Consider the following 26,180-nt stretch of genomic DNA (forward strand, 5'->3'; position numbering starts at 1 on the left):
CCTGTTATCGTCTTAGCTTTCAGTATTTCATTAGTGTTAGTGCCGTTAACATTTCCTTTAGTCTGGCAGGTTCTGTTCTGGTGTTCAGATAGATCTTTTCCCTTGACGATTAAAATCAGAATTTAATAATTACCTTCTGTATTTTTTATGACATGAACAAGTTTTGATGATGTGAAACATTTAAGTATAAGAAGCAAAAACAGTAGAACATGTTTTTCCACAGCACTGTACCTAAGGAGGTCCTTGGTTTTTAACCCTAATATATTGTGGCATTTCTGGTATGTATCACAGCAAAAGTAGATTTGACTTGTCAGTTTTGAAAGGGACACTTTCTTGCTTGCTTTAAAATTCAGTACCTCAGTTTAGAGTTAATTCCAGCACTAAATCCTTCAGCATCTCTTGCTCCCAAATTGAAACTCACTCTGGGAAACTCACTCATTTTGACCTTTTCCATTTGAGTCCACTGAGGACAAGGATTGCTGCTACACAAGGCTCCGAAAAAGGTTTTGACTGTATGTAGGGTAACTGTAAAGTCAGAAATGATTCATTTTCAGACTTTGTCTTGTTGTCTTAATACAGCCATGTTAGATTTGTTCTGGCACAGAATCATAACAACATAATTGTTCTGTGCAATTGTTTAATACTTCATGGATAGGGCGTAGGAGGGCAAAGAGTTGTTTCTAGAAAAATGAAATATTTGAAAGAGCAATTACTTTTGGTGTCTAATCTAAAATGGCATATCACATAGCTGTTAATGAAACTGGATTATCTCCAGATATTATTCCAAAACATCTTGGAATAATTTGAAAACATTAACAGAAAGGCTGCAGTTAAAGTGTGTTTATTTTTCTCTCTCTTTATTTGATTTTCTTGTTTCTTGAAGTCTACTTTGCATGTTTTTTTTAAATATATATTTTTAAATTTCAGAAGATATGTGACGTTCCTGTCAGTGTTGATGGCAATGCCTTTCAAGCATACAAGTCTGCCCAGCACCTTGGAGTCCTGTTTGCTGCAGGGTTGTAAAAGGTTTATTTATTGCAGCAATTTGGTGAAAAAAGAAAACTGGACTTCTGGTGCTCTCAGATTTTACCAGTAGTGGGTAGAACAGCCAAAAATTGTACCCTTCCTACTAAGTGCTACCATTACTAAAGAGTAGCACTAAAATTACCAGTATAAGTGTACCATTATTTTAAATTAATATTGCTCAAGTTCAACTTAAAAGTATGGTGGAGTAAAACTGTATCTAGAAGTAAATTCCCGTTAAAATGTTTTCTAAGTAAATTTGAACGAGTAAATGTAACTCGCTACCTCTGGATTCTACGGTTCTGTTATAATGTTGTGGTTCAGCTCAGTTTAGATAAAGGTCATTTACAGTCCACTGAATCACAATTACGTTTAATATTCTGCCAAAAAGAAAATTTGAGCTAATACTTAAAAACTCAAGCACAGTGTGACAAAAGCATTTTGTTAATGTCCCTCATGAAATATTTTTGTTTCCACCTTTAATCAGTACACAAGAATCCTTAAGTGTTGCTAAAAACATAAAAATTTTGTTTGCCTTTCCTGTGCTGTAAAATTGTAGAAAAACACATGATGTGCTGCAAATTTTATTAGTGTCGCAAAAGGGATTTGGCCTCCAGTAAATAAATTTATTTATATCTTTCTGCTTTAGGTTCATAATCAACATAGAACAGCCAGATAATGAGTCATCTGTTCAGCTACTGGAAAATTATTTACAATATTTAATATTTCCATATCACCAACAAAATTTTATCAAAGAAGGTCTTCTCTCTGGCTGACCTATACTCTTTTTGTATTGAAGCAACTTAGAGTTTCTTGACCTTTTATGCGGCAATAAACAGAAAGTTTTACCAAAGGCATTACAGGTATAGAAATGCATGCTACTTAAATAATCAGCTATTATGATTTTTATTGCAGTGCAGGCAGTTCTTTGAGAAATACACATTGTGTAATGTGATTTTGCAATAACAATAAATTTGTCGTATATTTTGCAACCAAAGGTGCTTTTTCCACCAAACGAGTTCAAATTTTTTGCTTAGCTACAGTTCTTTCCCTGAATGCAGGCCAGTTCATTCAGTAACTGAATTTATAAACAATAGGTTTTATAACCCCCAGTTAGTGTTTCTAAATCCTGACTCAAGCAATATGTAGGGGTGGCTGTTCTTGTTGGAAACAGCTGTCACCTTCAATCAGAAGGTTGTGGATCCTGTTACATCTTAAGAGTTAGTGAGCAAAACAGAATAATGGTGTATAAGTACATTAGGAACTATGTGGGTGTTAATGGGCACATATACTGTTGATCTGTGGTTTAAGCACACTGTGAGACCTCTGAGAACCAAATATGAAATGTAGTTGAACTTTTATTTGGACCTTACAAACATGCAAAGAAGGCTTCAACTTGCATCAAGCAAATTAAAGCCACTAGCGGCAGCATCTCTGCATCAGCATCCACACAGCGGTGAGAATGCTGGTTCATTGTGTATTCAGACTGCAGGGTATAACCTCTCTCTGACACTCTCACACACTTTACTGTTACTGCCTTATTTAGATTATTGTGTTGAAGTCTGGTGTAACACAAACCAAATAAATATGCACAATGCAAAAACCAGCAATAAGGGTGGAACAAAATGTTTGGTCCCTTGACATCACAACTTATGACATTTATGGGTTTTGTGGAGTTTAAAACTGCACAGGTGATGTTCAAAGCTAAGAACAAGATGCTTCCAAAAATATAAAAATTTATTTAAGAATAGGGAGGGAAGGTATGACCTGAGATGAAAATGTAATTTAAAGCAACCATGTGTTTTCAGCATGCTTAAAAGTATTTGCATCTCAGGTTGTGGAATGATTTTTGTAATATGAAATTTTGTTGAGGAATCGTGATCAAATGTAAATAAATAAATAAAAAAATCATGAAATATTTTCATCATATTGCCCATCTATAGGTTCAGTCCATTTAACTGTCACTGATATCCATTACGCTTAACCTCAGAAAATCCAGACTAACCTTTTTATTTTAGCCATTTCTTCTGGAAGTTAACCTAAATACAAAGTCCAAATAAATGCAAACTTTAAAGCTTGCATGTAGAGAAAAAAAAATCTAAACTTTCCCCAAAATTAAATCTTTATAAACGGCAAATTTGATTAATCGATAAAATCAATTTATGTCCCAGTCTTAATTGAAACCATTAAAAGTAATGGTTTGTAATTCAGTGGACATACCACACTTCTTTAGCTTCCTGAACTGTCTTTTCTGGATGTAAATTTTTTCTCAGCTGCAAAAATGCTGTATGAAACTACTCCCCTCTCCCCTTACTTTAAAAGGAAATAGGCGCTGATCTTAAAGAGCAAGGATTGTTTATTTCTTGCCGCTCTCTGAGGATTATGGAAACAGGATTATAAAGTAGAAGCTGCCCTGGTGGGAGTTTTCAACACTGAAAAGGGATCATTGGACAGCTGACTGGCTCACTGCCTGATTAAAATGATTACGAAAACACCCAGCATGCTATATTGTCTCAAAGGAGCACAGATTTGGAAATATTAATAAGATCTACATTGCTTTTTGTAGGGGACACTAAAACAGATGGCAACTTTAAAAATGTTTTTTAGTAGCATATAAGCTCCCCCATTCTCAGCCTAGCCTTTTGTACTGCCCCTTTTCCTTTTTCCCTTTCTTTTGGAGATTTTAAGTCTGCAGCCTCCCCTCAGGGCAGCCCAACCTCTAGTCCATTTCCCAACTATTACAGATCATAAATCTCTGTGGTGAATGGAGCTGTGGCCATCGGTGGAGCCGGGGTTTTATGGTGTTGTTAGGGGAGCTGACCTGAGGGCAAGCCTATGGCAGAAGAAGAGACTGAATGGGAGAAGGGAAAAAATAGACAGCATGAGGATGGCTCATTAAACAAATGTCTCTTTCTGTGTTTTGTTCCCTGTCGTTCTCTAAGAAGAGCTGCTGCATGTGCGAAACAGCTAAGAGATGTTTGACCGAGGGTCTGTCCTGTTGTTAATGGGAGGTTTTCACCTCGATGTAAAGGGGAGGTTCTGGCGAGAAAAAGGTCACAGACGTCTTTCTTTGTCTCTGTTCTGACCTGCGGTTGCCCTGTGCGCTGGGCCCTCAGCTTTATGTCTGCTTTTACGACAAGTTTGACTTCTTCTGTTTGTTTCTTGTGACTTTTTTACCCATTGTTCTTGGGAAAAGGACTCAAGCATAGTCAGACTGGATGCAAAGTGTTCGTGAACATACATTTTCTTGCCTTGGAACTTTTGGATTTAGGTTTGGCCTTTGGGCCATTTCTAACGTAATGTGTGTCAATCAGAATCATCCCACTGTAGATCTATCTGTAAGTTAAAGGTTGCTGTCGTGCAGGAAGTGCCACTGTTGATATTCCACTTTACTCCTAAAATAGTCCGGTCTGTTAATTCACCATAACTTAGGGTCACACTTTGTGCTCCAGTGGCTCACTTATCTGCAGGGATGGACTCAGAGACTTCTCTGCTGTTTGAGATTAAAATATGTAGATGCACTCTCTCTCTGCAGCACACAGTTTGTCCATTCCTGATCATTTTGATGACCTTCTCTGCAGACTGTACACAGATGAGACTGCCATCCATGTAGACATTACTATTTATCAATCTGGCAGATTCAGGAAATTCATTTTCATATTGGGCAACAAAGTACTTCATTCAGATTTCACATAGCCCGGGGATAATTCAAAAGACAATTACTCCAAAAAGATCAACCTTATTGCGGTAATCGGTAGGCTCTGTGCTTATATCGCTGCTCCTCCACCACAAAATATGTGAGTAGTTTCTATCTTCTTTGTTTATATGGAACGTCTGGAACATTTTCTCAACATCACAGGTAACAGCGACTGTGTTTCTGTGAAATCTGCAGAATATTCTGGCCAACCCATTTGTGAAATTAGATCAAGCTACTAAGCAATGACTGAGATTTGTGTCAGATTGGCAGAGCATCAATCACAACTCTAATTTTGTCTGGCTTTTTTGGGCTTTCTTTTTAACCATCTCTGCTTCACCATCCTGAAAGACACCTTAATTAAATTTAATGTAATTGCTCTTAAATTTGGGATTTTGTCAAATGTCTCTTTCATGTGCCTGTTTTCAAGGCATGTTTTAAAGGGAAATTTCCTCTTTTATTCTGAACAATTTTATCTTTCTGCATCATACTGGTGAGTTTTATCAAAACCTCTCACACACCTCTCCACTAGGTCTATGTTTCAGAATTGTTGTTTGCATATCCATACAGTAACATGGATGTGCTTCCATAATTTTCTCTGTCAATACTGCAAGAAAGTGAAGATGTGATTTCTTTTACTTACACTTCTTGAGGTGGGCTTGACTGTAGAACTCTCTTCATGCAGGGGCGTTTGACAGTTTTTCTTACATTTTTCACATTTAGCTTGTTATCCCAGCTTCTTCGATAGTGTGCCCACAAAACACAGGCAAAGCACAGATTGTTGTCAATCACAACTCCTCTTGGGCCTTGTTGGAAAGAATATGGCATTTGTGGCATTAGTGCTTTCTACAATAATACATGCTGTGTTCATTGTTACTGGTCTTCAATGTTTATTTTGTTTGTTTGGTTTTTTTCTTTCCAGTTGGGCATTAAAGGAAATATCAACCATTTTGCTGTCAGCAGTTATGCTGTCAGCAACAGAATTTAACTTCTGCGTTTAAATCCACAAATAAGGTTCCCCCGTTTTGTCTATTTAAATTTACTTACTACAAATGTACAATAATGTTTGTGGAGCAAAATCAAACCTGCTACTATCTGTATAATCATAACAATGCAACTGCTTTTAAAGGAAAAGAGGAGGGAGGAACCACAAGTTAGTATCAAAAGAGCATTTATGCATTCATGTTGCTTTATACTTCCACTTACAGATATACTGTATATTACTTCATGTTAGTCCCTCATGTTCCAATGAAATACATTGAAGTTTATGGAGTATTTTGACAAAAGCTAGAAAAGGTTTAGCCTGTTTTTCATTTGGACTTCGACTTGTTTTCTTCAGTGCGTCTTAGAGCTGAGTCCCGCTTGTAGCCATTTGTGTGTCTGTTTTTGCGTGCACAGTTTCTCTGCTATAAATGCATTCACAAGCAGCGACAGGGGGTAAAGTGTTTATTTGAACACATGCTAGAGACCCTGCTGAGGGCCTTTCAACTGTCTACTGCAATCCCCTCTGCCCCTGGAGACCCCCTGGGGACACCGCAGCTCCCTGTCTGTGTTCTGACCCACTCTCAGACTATCAGCCAATCTGTCCTCTTCCACTTTTTCTCTGTCAGACACGATCAATCCAGGTCAACTTTAAAAGTCACCACATAACTTTTGGGTTCTTTAACATTCACTTTTTCAATGTTCTGTTTTCAAAGGTTTTTCAACCTGACTGTGGTGCTCAAGAAGAATAAATTAACTCCATATTTATCATATGAAAACATCTGGGGGAGGGTGTCTGGTCCCAGGATAGGAGCAATACATCATTTGGGGGCTTCATGGTGTTATTGTTTTGATTGTCATAATCTTAATTCCTTAAGATTTTGGTACATAAAGATATATAAAATGGATATGTGATGGTATGCACCCATCACATATCCCCATCAATATGTGATGATGGGTAGAGACCCAAACACAGGTTCAATTGCTCAGTTGTTTTAAGTTGGAGCTTAAATATTATTGGAGGCAGTGAGAATGAGGAGGCCAGGTGGTCTGTGAGAAGAAACTGAACACTTTTCCCTCCTTTGTCTCTGAGAGTTAGAAAGAAATCAGAAAAAGAATGGGAGGGGGTTTTTGAGAATGTGATAAGATCCAGGAATGTGACATACTGAATAGGGAACCAGGAGTTAAAAGGAGCTAAAGCATGCTGACCAGGGGAAACAAATGAACACAATCACCCAAGGTAAGCACAGTTCATAGGAAAAATACCTAAACAGAATAGGAGCCATCTCTATATTAACCCCAAAGCTTGTGTTGTTGGGTAAGACGCGTCACCCACTTCGTCTGCTGGTGATCAGAGGACCCTGTGGCCTCACTTCTGTTCTGTCTGCTCCAGGACAGCTGTGGGTACAATGTAGCTTACCACCAACAGTGTGTGTGTGAAAGGGTGAATGGTTGAATATATTGTAAAGCACTTTGGAGTCCTCCGGACTTAATGCAGTGCAGACTGTTTACCATTTTAATTTTTATATGTGACTTCTTTTAAAAAAATGTCATTTTAACTACAACTGGTGTGGGTTAACTTCCAACTAGCAACACAGGACTTGTAGGCAACAACACCCAGGGCCTAGACAAAGCATGTTCTTATCTTGATGCTCTATTGAGAAACCCCTATTCCTTTCTGTCTGGTAATCATTAAGCCAAAGAAGGAACAGGGCAGTAAACCTGAACTTGAGGAGAGGAAATAGGCTGTGTGCAAAAACAGTGCATAGAGTGTGTGACTGGATTTAATGATAGTGTCAGGAACGTAGAGTGGGTGTGGATTCCCAGGTGGTGCTGGGTAGCAGATCTCAGCCGTCTGTGGACCTAGCTGCTGTGATATGGTGGGAATTACTAGAGATCCTGATTGAGCAGAGGCAGAAAGAGCCAGCGCTTGATCAAGTGTGTTGATACTGCGTTGCCTAGAAACATTTAATTTGAATTAGGTTGCTCCTAGGTGCCTATTAGTTAGATAAGTTTTCTTATTAAGATTATGTGCCTATGAGGCTGAATAGCTGTGTGTATCAACCCTTCGTAAGACAAACGGGGGGGAAAAAAGAGATGTGAGTATTAATTACTGCAGACGGTGGGATCCTTGCACAGGTTGCACATTTCACACTTTCAGCAGAAAGTATAGTTGGGTCATATTTGCCCAGACCAAGAAAAGCAAAGGTTGCAGAGCATATCAACTGTAAGAATACAATTACTAAAGTACCTATCAGGTATTTTTGAGTCCTGAAAGTAAATCAAGAGAATCCAATTAAATGAAGGAAATGGTTCTCTCACAGAACCATATGTGATCCTATAAGAAAGCCTTTTCCACTTTTAGTCTCTCATCCACTAACCAGCACTTCTCAGTCCTCATCTTTTCAATTCCAACTTCCCCTGTCTCTAACTGCTGAAAGCAACCTGGAGTGGGTCTGCTCTCTGTCCCACAGTAATCATCTTTTCATGCAAAAACAAGGAAATAACAAGTTCCATAGCGCTGACTGTCAAGCACTTGCACAGCCGTCTTTCACTAGACTTTCCCAGAGGGAAAAAACACTCTGCTCGTATTCAAACATGGGTAACAAGGGGATGAAAGCAAAGTGTGTGAGAAAATGTTGGAGGAGGTGCTGTTTGATAGAAATGGGTCACAACAGCTTTCCTGATCTCTCAGCTTTGTGATTTTTCTGATCTATGCTTTGTAGCACTGTGGCTTAATTAACTTTATTTGTACTCAACTATTATCAATGCTATGAAGTTTAATAATCCTACCACCCAGTTGACAGCCTGATATTTTTTGACCCCTTAGCTAAAAGAGTGGGAGTTTTTTATGATATTACTTCATACAAAGGACAAATGTCATCAGACAACCAAACCAAGCAACTCTAAGTTGTATATAATTCCAATATTAAATATTATCCCAATATTTGATCAGACTATCTTGAAGTGATTTTGATTGGCTTTGGACTAAAATTACTCTAAAATTGTTCTAAACAGGATGCATCTGCAAGTGGGTCTTTAACTTGTTCTCAGCCTGGTGAGAAAATCAATGAAAGGAAATGAAATTTGCAAACATTAAGCAGATACGCTACAGCAGATCAACAGTTATTAGCAGCTATGAATGTTATTATATTATTGTGATAATGTGAGGCAGTATCTCATTCACTGTAAAACAGGGGTTTTATCACAGAGATCAATCTCATTGCAGAAATATCAAGGCACTGATAATCCTGTGAATTTAAAATAAACAGTTTGGCATAAGTCATGAGGGTTTAGTCATCTTTTCATGGGCAATAAATAAACCAAAATGCACAAAGAACAGAAGATAAGAATATTCTGAAAAGTTAAACACAAACCACTCAGCTGGTAAGGCAACACTTTTCTAGGAATAATGAATACAGAGAAATGAACTGAATATGAAAACCAAAACCCAGACATGATTAGAGAGTAGCACAACAGAAACAAAAAGTAGAAGACACACCTGTGTATATGACACCCATCACTTGCACCCTGGCTTTTGCTATTCTATTTGGACCTGTTGAATACCATCCATTTAGGTTGTTTCTATTTGTTTCATTTACAGTAATAATTCAGTTGTTGTTTTTTCAAAAATCTTGATTCTGTTACTCAGCTCACAAAATAGCCTCCCACATAAGTTAGGGAAAACATTTACGCGGTTATTTCAATTGCACTTTTGTACAATCGTCGAGGTTTGAAGTGACAGATAAGGCTGCTTTTTTATTCACACTATTTATTGTGTAACATTTACATATATATATATAATTACAGTTATTTTACATTTCACACTTTTTATACATTTTTTAAAGTGATCCTTGCAGACAGCAAAGTAAGCTTTTCCATTATGATACATAATCAATAATTATTAATAATTCTGTTCATGTCTGTTGTGCTTACATCCAATCTTCTTCCTTACAGCAGATACACACAAAGTCACGCCAGTACCTGAGTGCAGAATTATTATTTTTTTGTTTCCATGGTTAGAACATTAGCCTTGCATTATTTTAAGCTTAAAGCAAATGAGATGTGTGCATAGACCTATATATGTGGGGAACCTTGTAAACCTCCTTGTTCTGAATTTTTCCTTGTAAGATTTTGCAGCCATTATTCACTCCCATATAAAAAGTAACTAAATGTTATCATTTAGTTAATATTTAACTATATGGTTAAGGGGCTGCATGTGATTCAGTTGTGTTATTTAAAAGATATCTTTAAGGTCCAAGTTATCCATAGAAGCACTAATGAACTTGCTCTTGTTCCTTTAAAAACTCGCCTTTTCTTTTCACTCCTGTTTCTTATCTTTTCTTCCTTTTACCTCCTTCTACCACTCTGTGGCCTTTGCCTCAGCCTTTGCGCTTAAGTGGTCTTTATAGTCACATTAACAGACATTGCTGTGGCATTTTAGTGGCTGTTAGGAATCTGTTGAGGCATTAGTCATGTCTCTGAAGTGTGGCGACGTAGACAGAGCTCTGGCTGGGCCGGCGGAGGCCGTGACATGCCTGGTGAGCTGGTTTTACGTGAGCCAGACAGGTGACCTTTTCCTGCAGAATGCTCAACGACAGCAGAGGTGATGTCTGAGTAATTAATGGTCTGAAACCGCATCGTGGCTCACCACATCCTTCCCTTCTGCAATCTGCTGTCGCTGTGTCACTCAGCTGTCGAGTGATGTCTGATCTCTCTGGGAGAACCACAGACGAATCACGTTTGCCTACCTGTGTTTATCCCATGAGGAATTATGTTTCTAGAAAATTGCATTCAATGCTGTTTTTTTTTTTAAGCTTTTGTTAAAATGAAACCGAGAAGAGGAATAATAATCTCACAGAGAGCAAAATTGAGTAAGGCGCTTTGGTTCTGTGTCAAAAATCCTCTGTGGCTGTTTTGTTGTTCTGTTGGTGTGGAGAATACAGGCTGCCATCCAAAGTAACATAAAGTTTAATTAGACAATTTAGTCTTTTTTTTTAAATTATATTAAGATATTTAGCCAGGAAGATTTAATGGCTCTTCTGGTAAACAAGCTTAAAATTAATTAACATTTTATTACAGCAGCATAATCTCACACTTAAAGATCTCCAGGTTTGAATTTAAGCACTTAGTCTTTTCCAGTAACATTTCACAAGGTTTGAGTTGGAGCATTAGGGGCAAATTTTACAATTTCATAATTTCTCTGGATTGTCCACAGTCATGTGTGCTCTCTTATGCTTTCTTTTCTTTAGCTTTCTTGGCAAATTGTCTGTAAAATGCAGGCTAATGGCCAAAAACGGCCATGAAAAAAGGTTGATTTTTTCCATCTGTCTGTGTTTATTTATATTATCTCATTTAATAATGCCCTGTTTTCATCTCACTGGTAGAGAATGCAACAGGTTTTTATAAAACATTTCCTAGTATTTGTGAGAGTTCATAACTCTTTAATATGCTGCTACACTGGATGCTGAAATTACTAAGTTGACCAGAAGTCTACATCACTCTCTAGCTTCCTGATCCCCTGTTTTCCTGTTTTCTCTTCCTTTTTTTTTTTTTTTGCGTAATAACCAGTGACATGCATACCTCATCTTATGCAGCAGAGTAACACATAAAGCTTATCAAAACTGGTTACTGACCTGCTGAAACAGAACGATTTTTTTAATTTTCCACCTTTAGTGAGAATGTTTTCAGCCTCATTTTAATTTCATGATCACAGTTTAACACATCACATCTCCACAGATGTCAGTGACTCTACTTCTTGACTTTGATCTTTGGAGTGATGTCAGCTGCCGGTCTGTGTGTTTCACACACCATTTCTGGCTCCCCGCCCCTCCAATTCAGGGCCTCTGCCTGCTGACAAACTGCCAGCTCCACTCAACCTGAACTAGTCCCATAAATGAAGCCAAATCTGGGCTCCGGCAGAGGAGCAGATGATGAATCTCTTAACCACGGAGCTTCGTCCGGCTTACAGTGGCCAGTAGCGCTGATAATGTACTCCTTCAGCTGTGTCAGATGATGTGACAAAAGAACGTGGATGTGTGTGAGGGAAGAAAAGGAAACTGTCATGGTTACCTGGCTCATTAACATGAGAAGCTGTGAGTCTGTGTGAGTGTTTTTCCATTATGACATGTTTGAATGATGACCAGAGAATGAGGTGCCCCTGGTTTTGCCGGTCCTCCCTGGTGCTTCAGTGTAATTAGCAGGGAGACTAATGAGCTTTAACAAGGCAGGCTTTTTATTAGAGCTGCTAATTGCACCATGCCGGGGCTGTACTTGAGAAGCAGAGCAATGTAGACGGTATTAATTTTCTTGTAGATGATTTCTTCACACGAGCAAGCCATAACACTGAATACAGTGTAGGTTTTTCTTTTGCTGCTGAAAGTCTGACCGTTTCCCCCATTCTGGCACGGTGGTTGTTTTCCTCAGTCCTCCTGGATTCTCTCTTGCTGTATTTCAATGGTTCTTGCTCGTCTCCGCTTCTCTGGATTTGGATCCTTTGAGTTGGTGCCCAGTCCAGTTGTTTCTGAGCAGCTTTTGCATGTCTGGTGGGGTGAGGCTGCATTTCCATCAGGATGTTGGTTTAATCTGTTTAGACCTAAAAACAACCTGACAGCCATACCCACAAGCATAAAAGCATTTAGGAGAAGCAATAATCCAGTCAAATGAAACGAGTCCTTGCATGTATGAGTGGATCTAGTAGGGATCTGTAGGCTTTTTTGGTGATATGTGAACTGAGTGAAATAAGGTGATTATGATTACTTTATATCAATATAGCAGTATTTACATGTAGTGTCTTAAAACAAAGCACAGGTGGTTCAGATCTTTAAAGGGGCCATATTAGTATTTTCCAGGAACATGTTCCATTTTATAGCACAATCAAGTAACTATGTTATCTTCAGTTGTTATGAAAATGCTGTATATGTCAAATATGTAGTGAATTCTTTTTTTAAAAATGGCTTGAAATTGGCCTGTCTCTTTAAGAAGTGGCTTCTCTTTCTGTTACTCTGCCTTCAGCACGTCATCACAACAACGTTTCTCCATTATGCTGTTTACAGTTGTTCTCGGAAGCATTGGTAGGTAGTTTGTATGATAAGCTCAGCAGACTCTCAGATCCACCAGGTGTTTGCTAATTGCTGCTGCCGCTAGTCTGAAGGAGCTGAGTGGAGAAGGTAACGGGGAGGGCTGCTCTGAGAGGCAGAAGCCTGGCTGGGGACTGTAGGTTCAAAGAGGAGCTTTGTGGAAGCGAGCGCTAAGGCGACTCCGAGTGACTGGCATGGGAGATTAAAAGATTTCTCAAAACATTCATGAAAGGAGCTCTGTCATCCAGGGGAAGCTTGGAGTAGAGCTCCTCCCGAATGCAGAAACAGTGGTTTTAGCATATGATAACCAGGGAAACATCTCTTTGGAGTTTTTAGAATTGTATTGCTGGAAGGAGACACTGGGGCAGACCCAGAACTCAGTGGAGAGCCCATTTCCTGTTAGGGATAAGTAGAGAACAGTAGAGGGATGGAAACATGTTTGAAATAATCTAAATCATGATTTAATTTGTTTTTACTTGACACAAGGATGTAGCTATTTTAATGCTGTTGCTAAAAGCATATTATGATAGAAAACTTGTGTCATTTTGAAAGCTACATTTTAAACATGAAAACTACATCTGTGTGGATCTTTGATGGTGACTTCTATGACCAAAATCTATAACCTCCTTATCAGAAACTGCCTGATCAGTTTCTCTTTGCACTGTGTTTGCTGAGCAAATTCTTGTGGCATTTCAACTTGTTATTTCTGTTCGAGATATTAAATTTGACCTCCCACTCAGTTTATTTATTTATTTTTTTGTATAGTACTATTTCACAGTACAACAACAAGGGGATAATAAACAGAGAATCAAAGATGTCGAACAACTGGAGCGAGTGTGCAAAGGCTTTAAAAAAGCTCATAAAACTTTTCCGTTAATGACCTTAAATCTGCTCGCACAAATGCTGCAGCTGCCTTTTTCACCACAACAAGTGAGGACATTTTGGCTGAAGGAGTTTGCCTGACCACAGATTAACAGCACAGAGGAGCGATGTGTGTAAGTACATGTGACTCCTGGCCTCCTCCTGTGCAGAGTGCATGCCTGGACCTCACAACTCTACAGGAGCCGATATTGACTGATTAATTGGTCATCCTGCTTGCTCCTAATTGCCTGCTGGTGTTTCCCTTCACAGCACCAAACAAGCCAGTACAAAGAGCCTGCTGGACAAGTTTTGTTCCTCTATGAAAGGCTGGATTTTCATTTTTGATGTCCTAATTAGACAGTTTCTTTTCATATGAATGTAAGAAAAAAACTTTTCCCCAGCAGCTTGGTGTTAAGTTTAGAGCCACTTTATAACTATGGAGAAAAAGGGAAATAATTAGCAGAGCAAACAACACGCAACGTTTTGAACTAAGCTTTTATGATTCGATCAAAAACATCTCATTATGGTTTCTGTTCTTGTTGACTCCATGACTCTGTTGCCTAGAACCCAACCCACCTGTGTGACTTAAAATCACACAAGTTTATGCTTTTTTATTTGTTTTTAGCAGGATACTTCAATATTGTGAAACATAATTATTTGGGAAGACTTTGCCTGCAAATGTTTACAGGGATTGGTTTGAAAATTGCTGTTTGCTAATATTCTCACCTAAGCAACTTTGCAAAGGAGAATAGGCAACATATTTCAGCCTCCAGGTGCACAAAGCCAGCAGAAGCCACATGACGTCACCATGAAACTTTTTGAGGTTGGTGGTTGTAACCTGATAGTGTTACTAATTAAAGGGATGTACTTCTGCAGTTCATTGTTACATGAAAATTCAATATGTATAATTTTCATGTTGGTGAATAAATATTTAATAAGATCACTCCTTTACAGAATTACATTTAGAGCGTGTCATTTGGTATTAAGTGTGTATTTGTGGGAGCAAATACTGCAAAGTGTGTACAGTGTGTCTCCTTGCGCTGATTAGCCACAGTTCCAGTATAGCTCCAGCCTGCAGGTAGAAATTAAGAAATTAAGAAATAAGAAATTATTATTGACTCCACAGGCAACATCCTAGTTTATTTATGCAGTGCTGTGCAGCTTTTTGTACCTTTTCAGTTTTCAGATAGCAGAGACATGGCAGCAGCAGGCTAAAGCTCTTGTGTGCGACTGTTTCTCCATGACCTAGGTCACGTGTGCTGCTGAATGACTGCTTCATGCCTGTTACTGCATGAACCCCAGGGACTGCATCATTTCTGACTGTGAAATTAGATGACCCGATCGGAATAAAACTTCAATTTCCTGCCACGTCAGTTTGTTTCACACTATTTCATCTTTATTAAATACAAGAGAGAGTGACTCTCCGGGTGACTTTCAGAACACATCAAATAATAGTAAAAATGTTATTGTTGGATTATTATTTTTGGGGTTTTTTTACAAAGCCCATCCTTGTGACTAGACATTTTTTTGTTTAAAATTAAATTATTTAATCAAAAGGTGATGCTCTTTGGGTCCATCGACCCAAAGAGTCAATTTTGCAAATCCAATAACCAAAGTGCTACATAAAGCCATTAAGTACTATATCATAAAATTGTCAGTGTAAGTATGGGAAGCCTAGTGGCTACAGAACTAAATGTAGTAGTGTCTCTGCAACATAAGCTGAGTTTGAACAGAGTTTTTATGAAATGCAAAAATGAAGTGGATCTGAAGTTAGAAGTTTCATTACATCACTCTAAAATGTGGACATTCACCACATACAATAGGCATGTTTTTGGGATGTATTTGCTTAATTAATGCAATTTACAAAAGTGAAAACATAACATTGGTAGTTTTTATTGTCATGAGATGAATGCAAATGATGTGGTGGTTACCGGTTTTGTTGCCAATAAAAGATTCTTGTATCACTCAGAAAACTTAGTTTCATTGGGAAATCATTAGCATTTTGCCAAAATAAAACATCTTCTAGCACTGAGAGCTATTAGGGGCTGATGTTTGACATGACATTGAAGATATTGATTGAATATGTTTCATGAACCGGATGCCCTGATTACACAAGGAAACAATAGTTGTGCTATTGTCTCACAGAAAAAAAGCCTGTGACTGAGTGAGAGTAAAAAGAGGAGTTTAGAGATGATCTACGATGTTTTTATTCTCAAATTTGGTAGGAAATTCTAAAAACAGCCTAAATACTTAAAAAATATGTCTCTATCCTCGTGTTATAGTATTCAACTAATACTATAACATTCCTCCTTTACGTTGTGTTCTAGAGAGAAAAAATTATGTTTCTATCATTAAAGCAATTCCTTCTGAAACAACAAAACAAGAGTAGGTCATCACACAATCACCATCATGCTACTGATGCTCCGTTTCTGAAATGGTGTTAGTTAATGCTAGATGTACTTGGTATGAGGGACTCCTTCCAAAAAGTTATTTTGTCTCTCTAGTCTTTGAGATTTTAAAACTTTTGTTTTCAATTGTGAGATGTTCTGTTTGTTTAGGGTTAGGGATACAACCCTCCTGGATGAGCTGTATCTCTACTTACTTTGTCTTTCCAGAATAATAAATAACAAAGACTTTTTCTCATCTGTTCGTTTGCATTGGGAGATCATTTAGCCTACTTCATGTTGTCTGACTGGTCCAATTTAAGTGATTTCCTAATTCTACAGGTCTGGCAGTCTTCAGGTCTGGTTGTTGCATGATGAAATTGAACTCAAATCTTCAAAAAAAAAAATTTCTTTTTGATTTTTCATAATGTCAGACTGGATGCCTTTTTTTATCTCTTTTTTTTTAATTAATAAATCATTGTTTGAAAACTCCACTTACTCAGCTTATCTTTGTTTAACATTAACATTAGTTTGATGATGTTCAATAAAAAAATAAGGGGCCAGATACTTTTTACTGCGCTTGTATCTTGCCTTGATAGCAGTCATGCTGTGTTGTATAGTCGCTGTATCCTTTAACTCATATTTTTCTCACACGGGTCTAAACTCCTATTTTGCTCTGACCGTCTCCCTTCTGCTCCTTAGTGCAGCTCACTGGAGCAGGGTTGGACCTGGATGGTGACCCGTATCACTCCAGGTCAATGAGATCCTGGAGTCAGACTGGTCTGACACTCTGTGAACTTAATCAAATTGTTTTTAATGACCTCCTGTCAAGCATGTCTCTTCGTCTTAAGGTTTAATGGATATAACAGGTTGATATGCTCAGTCCTATAATTACACCCAGTGCAGTGTAAGAGTACAGTCATGCACCTGATAAGATCCAAGACTTCATTTTCCTTGAAGTTGTTTTTTAGCATATTCCCCAGTGTGCATCAGGGCTGCTGCATTACTCCAGGCTCTCTGTGCAAATGTAAACTCTCCAAAAAATCTCCCTGACCCTTGCAATCTGCCCCCCTCTTCTTCCACAATATTCAGCTTTTTGAAAATGAGGCTGAAGGGAAAAAGCCCTGCATTGTTACCAGTCTGCCAACCCTCCACCCCCAGACTCCCTCTCCATGCAAAGCAACCTCGCTGTATATCTTTATTCCTCCTTCTGCTGTTGTTCTCTTCAGCACCAACAGCCTGTTTGGAAACCCTTAATGTCGCTGCATGTTAATGTTTTGAGTTATTAACGTCTGTGTCAGGATCTGTGTATGTGTGTGTGAATGCTTATTTCAATCTTAAGGGTTTTTAATCACTCCCCTTCAGCTTTTTGAAGACATACTGCATAGAAGTTCTTGGGACAGCATGCACAGTATGTTGTAATTTTTTTGTTATCCTAACATTATTTACTGCACAATAACAATATCTAAAAACAACTGATTGGCCTGCAATGATGATTAGATATTATATAATGAGTGAAAAGGCTTTATAACACTGAAATATTTGCGATTTTTGATTGAGATTCTTTTTTTAGCACAGCAGAAAATGTTTTAAGAAGGTGTTTTGATGCTCTGATAAAGTCAGTTGGAAGGAACAAATACATTTTTTCTCTGGTTAAACAGTAGGTGTAGTTAAACCCTGCTAAACATGTAATATAGGAAAAACAAACAATTTAATGGTTAGTTTGGATTTTTTTTATTTTTTTTATTTGAGGTTCTGTGAAATCACTTTGAGGTTGTTGAAAATAAATTCCCAGTGGTGGAAGCTAACTAGCTAGTCAGACATACTCATCTTTTTAGCTGACTTAGACAATTTAAAACAACTTAAACTGAAAATGTTCATTTAAGTTCACATATCCTAACATTATTAACCACACAGAAACAAAGGAGGCAGATGATAGAAGACAATTTGCGTCAACTATGCAGCCATGATATTTTGTACCCAAAAAACAGTCACACAAGTTGCATAGTCAATACAAATTACCTTCTGTCCTTTGTCCTGTTTGTCGAATTAATCCAACATTTGAACAGTGGAAGGAAGCCAGCTTACCCAGACAGAATCCGTGCATGCAGAACATGCAAACTCCATGCTGAAAAACACCAAACTGGGATTCAGAACCTTCTTGATGCAAAGCAACAGTGCTACCAACTGCGTGCAACCTATCTATACAAATATGTCAACTTTAAACAGTAATAAGTATCTTTTTCCTATAAAATTAGTAACACAACATATAATGTTATTTTAATCTAAACTTTAATTGAGATCCCCTCAGCTTGATTGTGAACACTGTTTAATCTTTCAGGAGTCAGTTTTAATTCTAAGCTAATGAAGAAGTCTAAGTAATCATGGGCTGAGAGTATGCGTCTGTGCACCACACAATCTGGACCTGCGTGCAAGGGAAATAATCACTGGCTTTAGAGAAGGGACTGGGTAATGCTTGCATGAAATTGCCTTCAGAGGCCTATTGTGCGACGACCCACTTCAGTCCCTCACCCCCCCCCCCCAGCAGCCAGCCTGTTGACTTCAAGGATTGTTCCTTCAGCTATGAAGCCTGTGGTGTGGCAAAGTGGGGCGAGGGGTGTGTGTGTTTGTGTGTGTGTTTGTGGTTTTTGGTGGGGGGATAATGGATGGTTGTCTGCATCTGAGTGTCATGAAGAGAGATAACAGGATCGTTTGCTGAAATCTTTTTCCAATCAGGGACCTCACATGTTAGCACTGCAGAGAAAGTTGAGGGAGAAAGTGAGAGATGAAGTTGGGTGAGGGGGTGTGATGTGTTGTTGGGTGGTGAGTGACAAGGGAGGGGAGGTGCGTGGTGTGGGACTTAGATTGGACTGTAATCCCTTAGTCCTGTAGAGAAATAAGGCCGCACTGTCTGGGACAAACAATGAGACACTCACTGAACATACTGGCTGCCTCTCACTGTAGCTAGTGATGTGGTTTCATCATGTCAAAATCTGTTTGGCAGAAATTACCTGATCTGCTGGAGGAAAAGGTTGGTTCTTTGTTTTAAGTGTTGAGAAGAGTTTGTGTTTTATGTGTAAGATGTGTTTTATGTGTAAGTAATGACAATACCTTATTTTTTTGGACTATGTGAAAAGCTACTGAAAATGTTCAAATTTCTTACTTTACATGTGTGTGCTAGTTTGGCTCAATCTTTTTGAGCGACTTGTGATCAATATTTTAAAGCTTTGGCTTTTGACCTGTTGATACAAATTTTTACTGATTCTGGTTTCTCTTTAGGAGCTAAGAATAACTCTTTCTTTCTAAACTTTCTTCAAGAATGCTCATTATTTATTTTTATTAGGAACCGAGACAATATCACATGGGGTGTGTGAAAGAGTGAAACAGGATCTTGGTCATTTCAAAAAACTAAAGTTGGCATAAAATGGCCTGCACTTGTAGTGGCCTTTATTGTCCAGAGAACTAGAGGGACCTCCAGATGTGAGGCTGCCATAGCAGATCCTCTGAGCATCACCTGCAGGCGAAGATGTGAACAGATCGGCAGTTGGAAACCAACTCATACCTCCTGAGCCACTGTCGCCCCAATCCACCTCATCAGCTGATTTTACAAACCCTTAGCTGATCCTGAACCTGAAAAATGGCTTTGTAACCCTGTTCGAGATTCAATACCTTTTTTGTTTTGTGCTATTTTTGAGTCTCTATAGGTGAGAGAATTGTGTGTTTTTTTTTTGTTTTTTTATGTTTCAGCCATCAGAGATGTTCTGGTCAAAATATTTACTATATCTGTAGGTCACTAAACAATCATAGTTTAACTACAGTTAATTTTTTATCTCTTTTTCAGGTTTTCTCTTTTAGTGAACGAAATCATCATTTGAAAACTGGTTTTCCAGCTGTATTTACTCATGTTATCTTTATGCAATATTAAAACTAGTTTGATGAAGTGAAATATTTCAACGTCAGAGCCTCCATCCCACCAAAACAACAAACAAAACAAGTTTTTGGTGCAGGAGAGTTAGCATCTGGCAGGCAGCTGATAGTGTCTGTGTTTCATCTAAACATCTTTTGCAGCTTTAATCACGCGGCCTTACCTCTGTCTTCCTCTGCAGTACGACCCAGAGAATTCAGGCTTCATCAGCACAGAGCGCTTTAGGGACCTGCTGGCGACCCACGGCTCTGAACTTGACCCCCACAAACTGGAAGTGTTGCTGGCTCTCGCTGATGGCAACTCTGATGGAAAAATCTGCTACCAGGACTTTGTCAACTTGGTGAGAAGTTTGTAGAGCTAATGCAACGAAAATATGGCTAGCAAAGCCCTATTTTACATAAAGCTGGACTGGTTGGAATAGTTGTTTTAACATGTATAAATGGATAATAATTTGAGAACTGTCTGTCTACGACTGCGGTTTACAATTATTTTAGTAATCGATTTTTCTACTGATTATTCTGACAATTAAACGATTAATTGGTTAAAAAAAGACACTGTCTAAATTAAATTAGTTGACGATTGTTATGGTAACCAATTCATCATGATTAATTGTTTCAGCCCTACTTCTGATTTTAACACTTTCTAAATTATTCTAAACGTACAAGTTTGAGAAAAACAGAAAAATCAGATTAATCAGAACACATCATGTTTCACAGCACTGGTCATGTCCCTGCATAAATTAAAGATAGTTGGATTTGGACTTGACCTTACAGCTAATGTGCTCTGACCTAATGTGGTTATTCACACTGAGCCATGCAATCTTTACACTGATCCTCAAAATCCATATTTCAAGATCACCTCGGCCGCAGAGTGAAGTTTTCTTCCCTACAGGAAATAACACTCACTTAGGTCAGAAACTCCCTTTTTAACGCTCACCTTGCCCCACTTGCAGTTTCACCTTCAAAACACAGCTACTTATAGTCCTACATCTCACTCAAGTAGCTCCATCTGGGCTTACCTGCTCAGTCAGGCTGCACTTTCATGCAAGACGCTGAACCCAGGACAGTGTGGAGTGCTCTTGGAGCGAGATTCATCTCGTGGAAACCAATAACTACTGGATTATTGTAGGATTGGGAGGGGCCGTGCGCTTCTGCTAAAAACTGCAAGGAATTTATTGCCTGCCTCTCCCTGTGTTCTTTAAGTCGGTTTATTGCCTGATACAGTGGGTGAGGAATGAAGCCTGTAGGAATCTGGGGAAAATGTCAAAAGGAGTTTTTGTTGTGCTCTTTCCAGCTCAGGTCATGTGGGAGTCTGATGGTTTCAGTGTGCTACGGGTAGGCCAGGAAGAAACATGGATCATCTTTCTTCAAAGTCTCCATAAGAGCACAGGAATTGTGAAATGTTTCTTTGTAAGCATATAAACTATGGAAAAGAAATTCTTTGTTACATTAAATAAGCTGATTTCTGTTGTTCAAAGCAACTAGCCGACTTTCAGATGGAAACATGCACAGCAGAGCAGGTTGTACCTGAAAGTCCAACCAAAAACTCTGATGGATGTAATTGGGATTTTATGTGATGCATAACACAAAGTAGTGCATAATTGTGAGGTGGGAGAAAAATTATTAATCAATACTTTCTAGAGAATAATTTTATTTCTGTGTACACAAATATGAATGTTTGCCACTTGTGTGTATGTACAGTCATCAACAGGGAGTTGGCACTTCCTGCTTGCTGCTGAGAATAAGGAGATTATTTTGTGTGCTTTTTGTGGCACTGCACTACATTTTATCCAATCTGGTAATTTAGATGATTTCTTGCATTTTCACAGATTTTTGGAAAACCATTTCTGCAAGAACATCCTGGTCAAACTGTGATGTTTTTAGCAGTTTATGTGTACAACTACTTCTTGGTTGGTTTGCGGCTGTTTACATTCATGTATCATGTAAACCTTTATATTTTATTTCACAAAAATGTTTAACATTATGTTGATCTGAAAATATTTCACGAGGACCTAAAAGAGTGGATGACATAATACCATAAAATCACATACTCTCTGAGAAGCTGAAGTGAAAATGTAAACTTCAGAAAGGAAAACAATACCGCATCTTTGCTGCCAGCGGCTGGTCTCTTGTACATTTTTATTGCTACAAATGTAAAGGTAGTCGGCAGGTAAAATGTGGTTAGAGGGGGTTTGAGGTGTAATGGATAGGAGCCAGGACAGCCAGAGACAGACTGTGAGGGATTTATTTGGCACACTATTTCGTCTTTGCACTGCAGCTTTTCCATCAGTGTGATTGTCAGTAATTGCCTCCTTGCTGCTGCATCACTGGCAGCATTTAAATTGCTGGTCCCTATTCCCTCTCTCCTTATACACTCTTCACCTTTACCTTTGTCTTTGCTTTTTCCTTCGCATACCTTTTCAGTTTGTCTTTCCTTTCTTTTGTTTGTCGCCTCTTTTGTCTTGCCTATTTGTCTTCTCATGTTTAACTCTGCGTCATCCATCACTCTGAAGTATTGCCTTTGCGTAGACTGGCAAGGGAAGAAACTAGTCCATAATAGCTTTACCTTTCCCCAAATATCTACACTTTTAGTCTGTGTGATTTTGTTTTGTCCCTAAGGATGATTACACACATTTTTGAAACTGGACAGCATATTATATCCTGTTGCACATTTTGGTTACTGCAAATGTCGTCTTTAGGTTTTCAGGTATTCTTATGTTGCCTCAGTGTTCTGTTAAATGTCTCCATTCTATGATTTTTGTTTAAAGTTATTGTTTTAGTTTGACATTTTAGTAGATCATTTGATGCTTTACCGTAATCACTGCCTTGACTTAAATACCGCTCAGATGAGTTTTGCCAGATCCACCGGCCTGACATGTTCTGTTCACTTATTGCCAACCTTTCCTATTGTTTCCTTGTGTCCTGTGACTTTGCCTGTTTAACTCTGTTAAACTCAACATTTACTACAATTCTGCCTATATCCTGCTTCCATTTGGGCCATACATCACCATTTGCTATAGCAAAACATAATGTCATGTTAGTCACTAGAAGTGATTTTGTTCAGTAACAAAATATGTGAACATCTTGGCTCTTCAGGAGAGCAATAATAAGTTCATAATTCTGTTTTTACTATGTTTCAGATCAGTAAACAAGTGTTAATGTCAGACATCCGCATGAGTAAATGCAAAACGCAGGAGCTTAGGTCCATCAGGGTGTTGTTCACAAATAAGGGAAAATGGACGGAGTTAAATAGAGGGCAGAAATATCATTGCAGAAAAATACAGGACCTTCCTCAAACACTTGCAGCTTTAAATAAAGCAAAAGGCATTTTCAGACTTATATTTGGAAAACATGTAAAAACTATCATTTTTCTTTTATTTCACAATTAAACAGTTCTTTGTTTTGAACCATCACACAAAGCTTGAAAATACACTAAAGTTTATAGTGGTAACAAAATGTTAAAATGTGTAGGACTAATTTTGTTCAGAGTTTACGGTGTTGTAAAATAAGGTTTAAACTTGACTTATGCTTGCTGACAGAAGCTGGACAGGCTCTAAGTTTATGCTGATCTGTGCTCCTGAGTCATTTCCTGGTTTCAGCCCATGAGCACAGTGATTCATTAGGCCTTGAGTTTGTGGCGCAGAACAGCAAGGCTATCCATCTGCAACTGAAAGATTTCAACTAACACCCACTACTGAGAGCAAGAGGTTTGCTTGCTCCAAAGAAATATCCACTATTTGTTTTTGGCAAGACTATGCATGCATAAAAAAGGGGGATTTCTCTCAGCAATGGCACAGAAGCCATTGGTAACAACAACCACACATATTCATGTTGCATAATTATTAGCTGGATTAAAATATTGTGTTGAAACTTGAGGTAAAGACTTAAATCCTTCCTTGATATTGTATTAAAAACTAGAAAACCTTCTGAATTATAAACTCACACTGTTGTGGCACAAGCCTGTCAATATTCCTGACAAAGGTTCCTCTACATTTTGCCCTGATGAGTGTGTGAGACAGTTCCTTTATTGTAACACTGTAACAATTAAGTACAGAATGACCTTAATTACTGGACATGATAAATATTATTGCTCAAATTAAATATGGACCTTTATACTTAACTATTGGCTGCTGTTTCTTTTTTTATATACTTTTTGATCAACTTGGATAGTTTTTATAAATATCTTCTGAATATCCTCTTATCCTCTAAATATTTTATCTATGTAATATTTAGTGTACATACACAGAAATGTGCTTTGTGCACTTTTTCTTTTGATTTTTGCTTGTTTATTGACCTAACCAATTGTAACTCCAACGGTTCTCTGTTCTTCTCAAGGTTTTTGATTTTATTGGGAATGAAATTGGGAATGAAAAATGTTTCCTTTCTGCTGGTGATAACTTCAATAAATTTTCTGTCTACGTTTCGAAATAAGAGTACAATTAAAGCATTGTTAAGAAAGCATTGCGAAAAGTTCAGTTTGACAGATGTGTATATTCAAAAGTTTTTCCCAAAGATTGGGTTCAGGACCACTCTCTTTTTTTTATATCATAGAAAATCTCCTGAATTATCCGTTTTCTGCAATGTGCTACAAAATCTTTCCAGAATTTTCTATTCAAAGCAAGAGTGCACAGAAAAAGGAAATTTGAAATTATGATTTATAGTAAAGCAGCAAAACAAATAATACTAAAAAAATAACAGACCGTTAGTCTTTTGTACAGGGTACAAGATTTCAGTTAGTTATTATCAAAACTAACTATTTTGATAATAGTTAAACTAACTATTTGTTAGTTTTGATGATATCTTTGTCTTCTGCCAGTTTGTCCAAGGTCTATTTATTTAGTTGTCTGCAAATGAGATTCTATCTTTAAACTGTAACCTGAGCAGAGATGTAATGTCAGCAATATTTCTGCTTTTGAGGTCACTATTTTGACTTCAAATGTTCACATGACCCTGACCCTTAACCCTTAAATGCTGGAATAACTCATTCTGTAAATGCTGCATGGACTGTATTCCATACCTTTCTCCTAGATTAAGCTAAAAAAACATCCTTATCCTTTTTATGTATTTCTCGCCTTGCTCTACTTTCTCTTTAAACAGTTATTTTCTCCGTTCTTAGTCTATTTCTGCTCCTGTTTTTTCTCACAGATGTCTCTGTCTCCTACAATGTGTTTTGTGCTGATCAAACGATGAAGTTGTCCCCTGCTGGATGTATACCCATTTGTCTTCGCCTCGTCTGTCCCTTCTCCTCTTGGCACTGGGTCAACACAGAATGCCATTCTTTCTTTTGTGTCTTGTAAAAAAAGGAGAGGAATTACAATCACTTCACCAGAAGAACTGACTGTCTTTATGCAACCAGGCTGCCAGGGGGCGGTCTGTGTGTGCACTTGCCTTTGTGTGGTCCAGAAGTGGCCATGGTAACCTGTAATCATTTTCCCACAGTTTTTTGAATCTGTTATTAAGACAAAAATAATTGGATTTTTCTGAATATTTGCCCTCCAAAGACCCAAGAAGAACAATCTGCCAACTTAACTACCCGTAATGTTACATTCCTTCTTACTGTATTTTCTAATTGAAAAGCCTTTTTAAACATATGTTTTCAAAGATAAATGAACAGAATAAAGTTAAAAAAGAAGCACTCATTTAGATGAGAGCAGAAGCAAGGGGGAGGAAATCCGACCAATTGATTCTCATTGTCCGACTTTAGTAAAGAACACAACACTAGCTATAAAAATACCAAACTTTGAGAACACATTAATACGCTAATGCACAATGCTGACTTGTGCAAATTTCTGTTAGTCAAAATTTTAGGTTTCTCTTCAAGAACCTTAAGAGCACTTAGATTCAAACCTCAAATGAATAACAATAAGCACCACTGCCATGGCCTGTTAATCCTTCCTTTTGTCTGCTGAAGCCTGATCAATTTGTCTTTAACATCTCAGAATTGACTCCCTTTTGCTACCTTAAAAAGGCTGGTGCTCATTTTTTAACAAACCTCTGTAAGAAAATATGCAGGATTAACATCTACCTGAAGACATGTGATGTATAATCTCTATTTTAGGGTATATGGTGGCATTCCAGTCAATTTTTACTTTGTATTGTTACTATTTTATATTAAGGACACAACAAAACTGAAACTTTACCATAATCCAAAGCATATCTCCAATCAAACCAACACTTATAAGGGCTGGTTCTGTTAGAAATCAGCATACCAGCATCACAGCTTCATCTGATCTG

General features: G+C 38.0%; 1 protein-coding gene across 4 annotated transcripts in view; it reads left to right on the forward strand.

The window, feature by feature from the left end:
- rhbdl3 (rhomboid, veinlet-like 3 (Drosophila)) overlaps window positions 1-26,180 on the forward strand; it is a 54,132-nt gene that overhangs the window by 12,622 nt on the left and 15,330 nt on the right. For 2 of the 4 annotated variants that reach the window (XM_044114118.1, XM_044114119.1), the window contains one exon: window positions 20,129-20,287. The exons of 1 other annotated variant lie outside the window; for it this stretch is intronic. In XM_044114118.1, the coding sequence (XP_043970053.1) occupies window positions 20,129-20,287 (159 nt within the window). Of the gene's footprint in view, window positions 1-18,932; window positions 19,054-20,128; window positions 20,288-26,180 lie in introns of those variants that run through there. One more of the 4 variants, XM_044114120.1, reaches the window with a different exon arrangement.

This window comes from Gambusia affinis, linkage group LG04 (assembly GCF_019740435.1).
Source record: "Gambusia affinis linkage group LG04, SWU_Gaff_1.0, whole genome shotgun sequence".
In the NCBI taxonomy this organism is placed as follows: Eukaryota; Metazoa; Chordata; class Actinopteri; order Cyprinodontiformes; family Poeciliidae; genus Gambusia; species Gambusia affinis.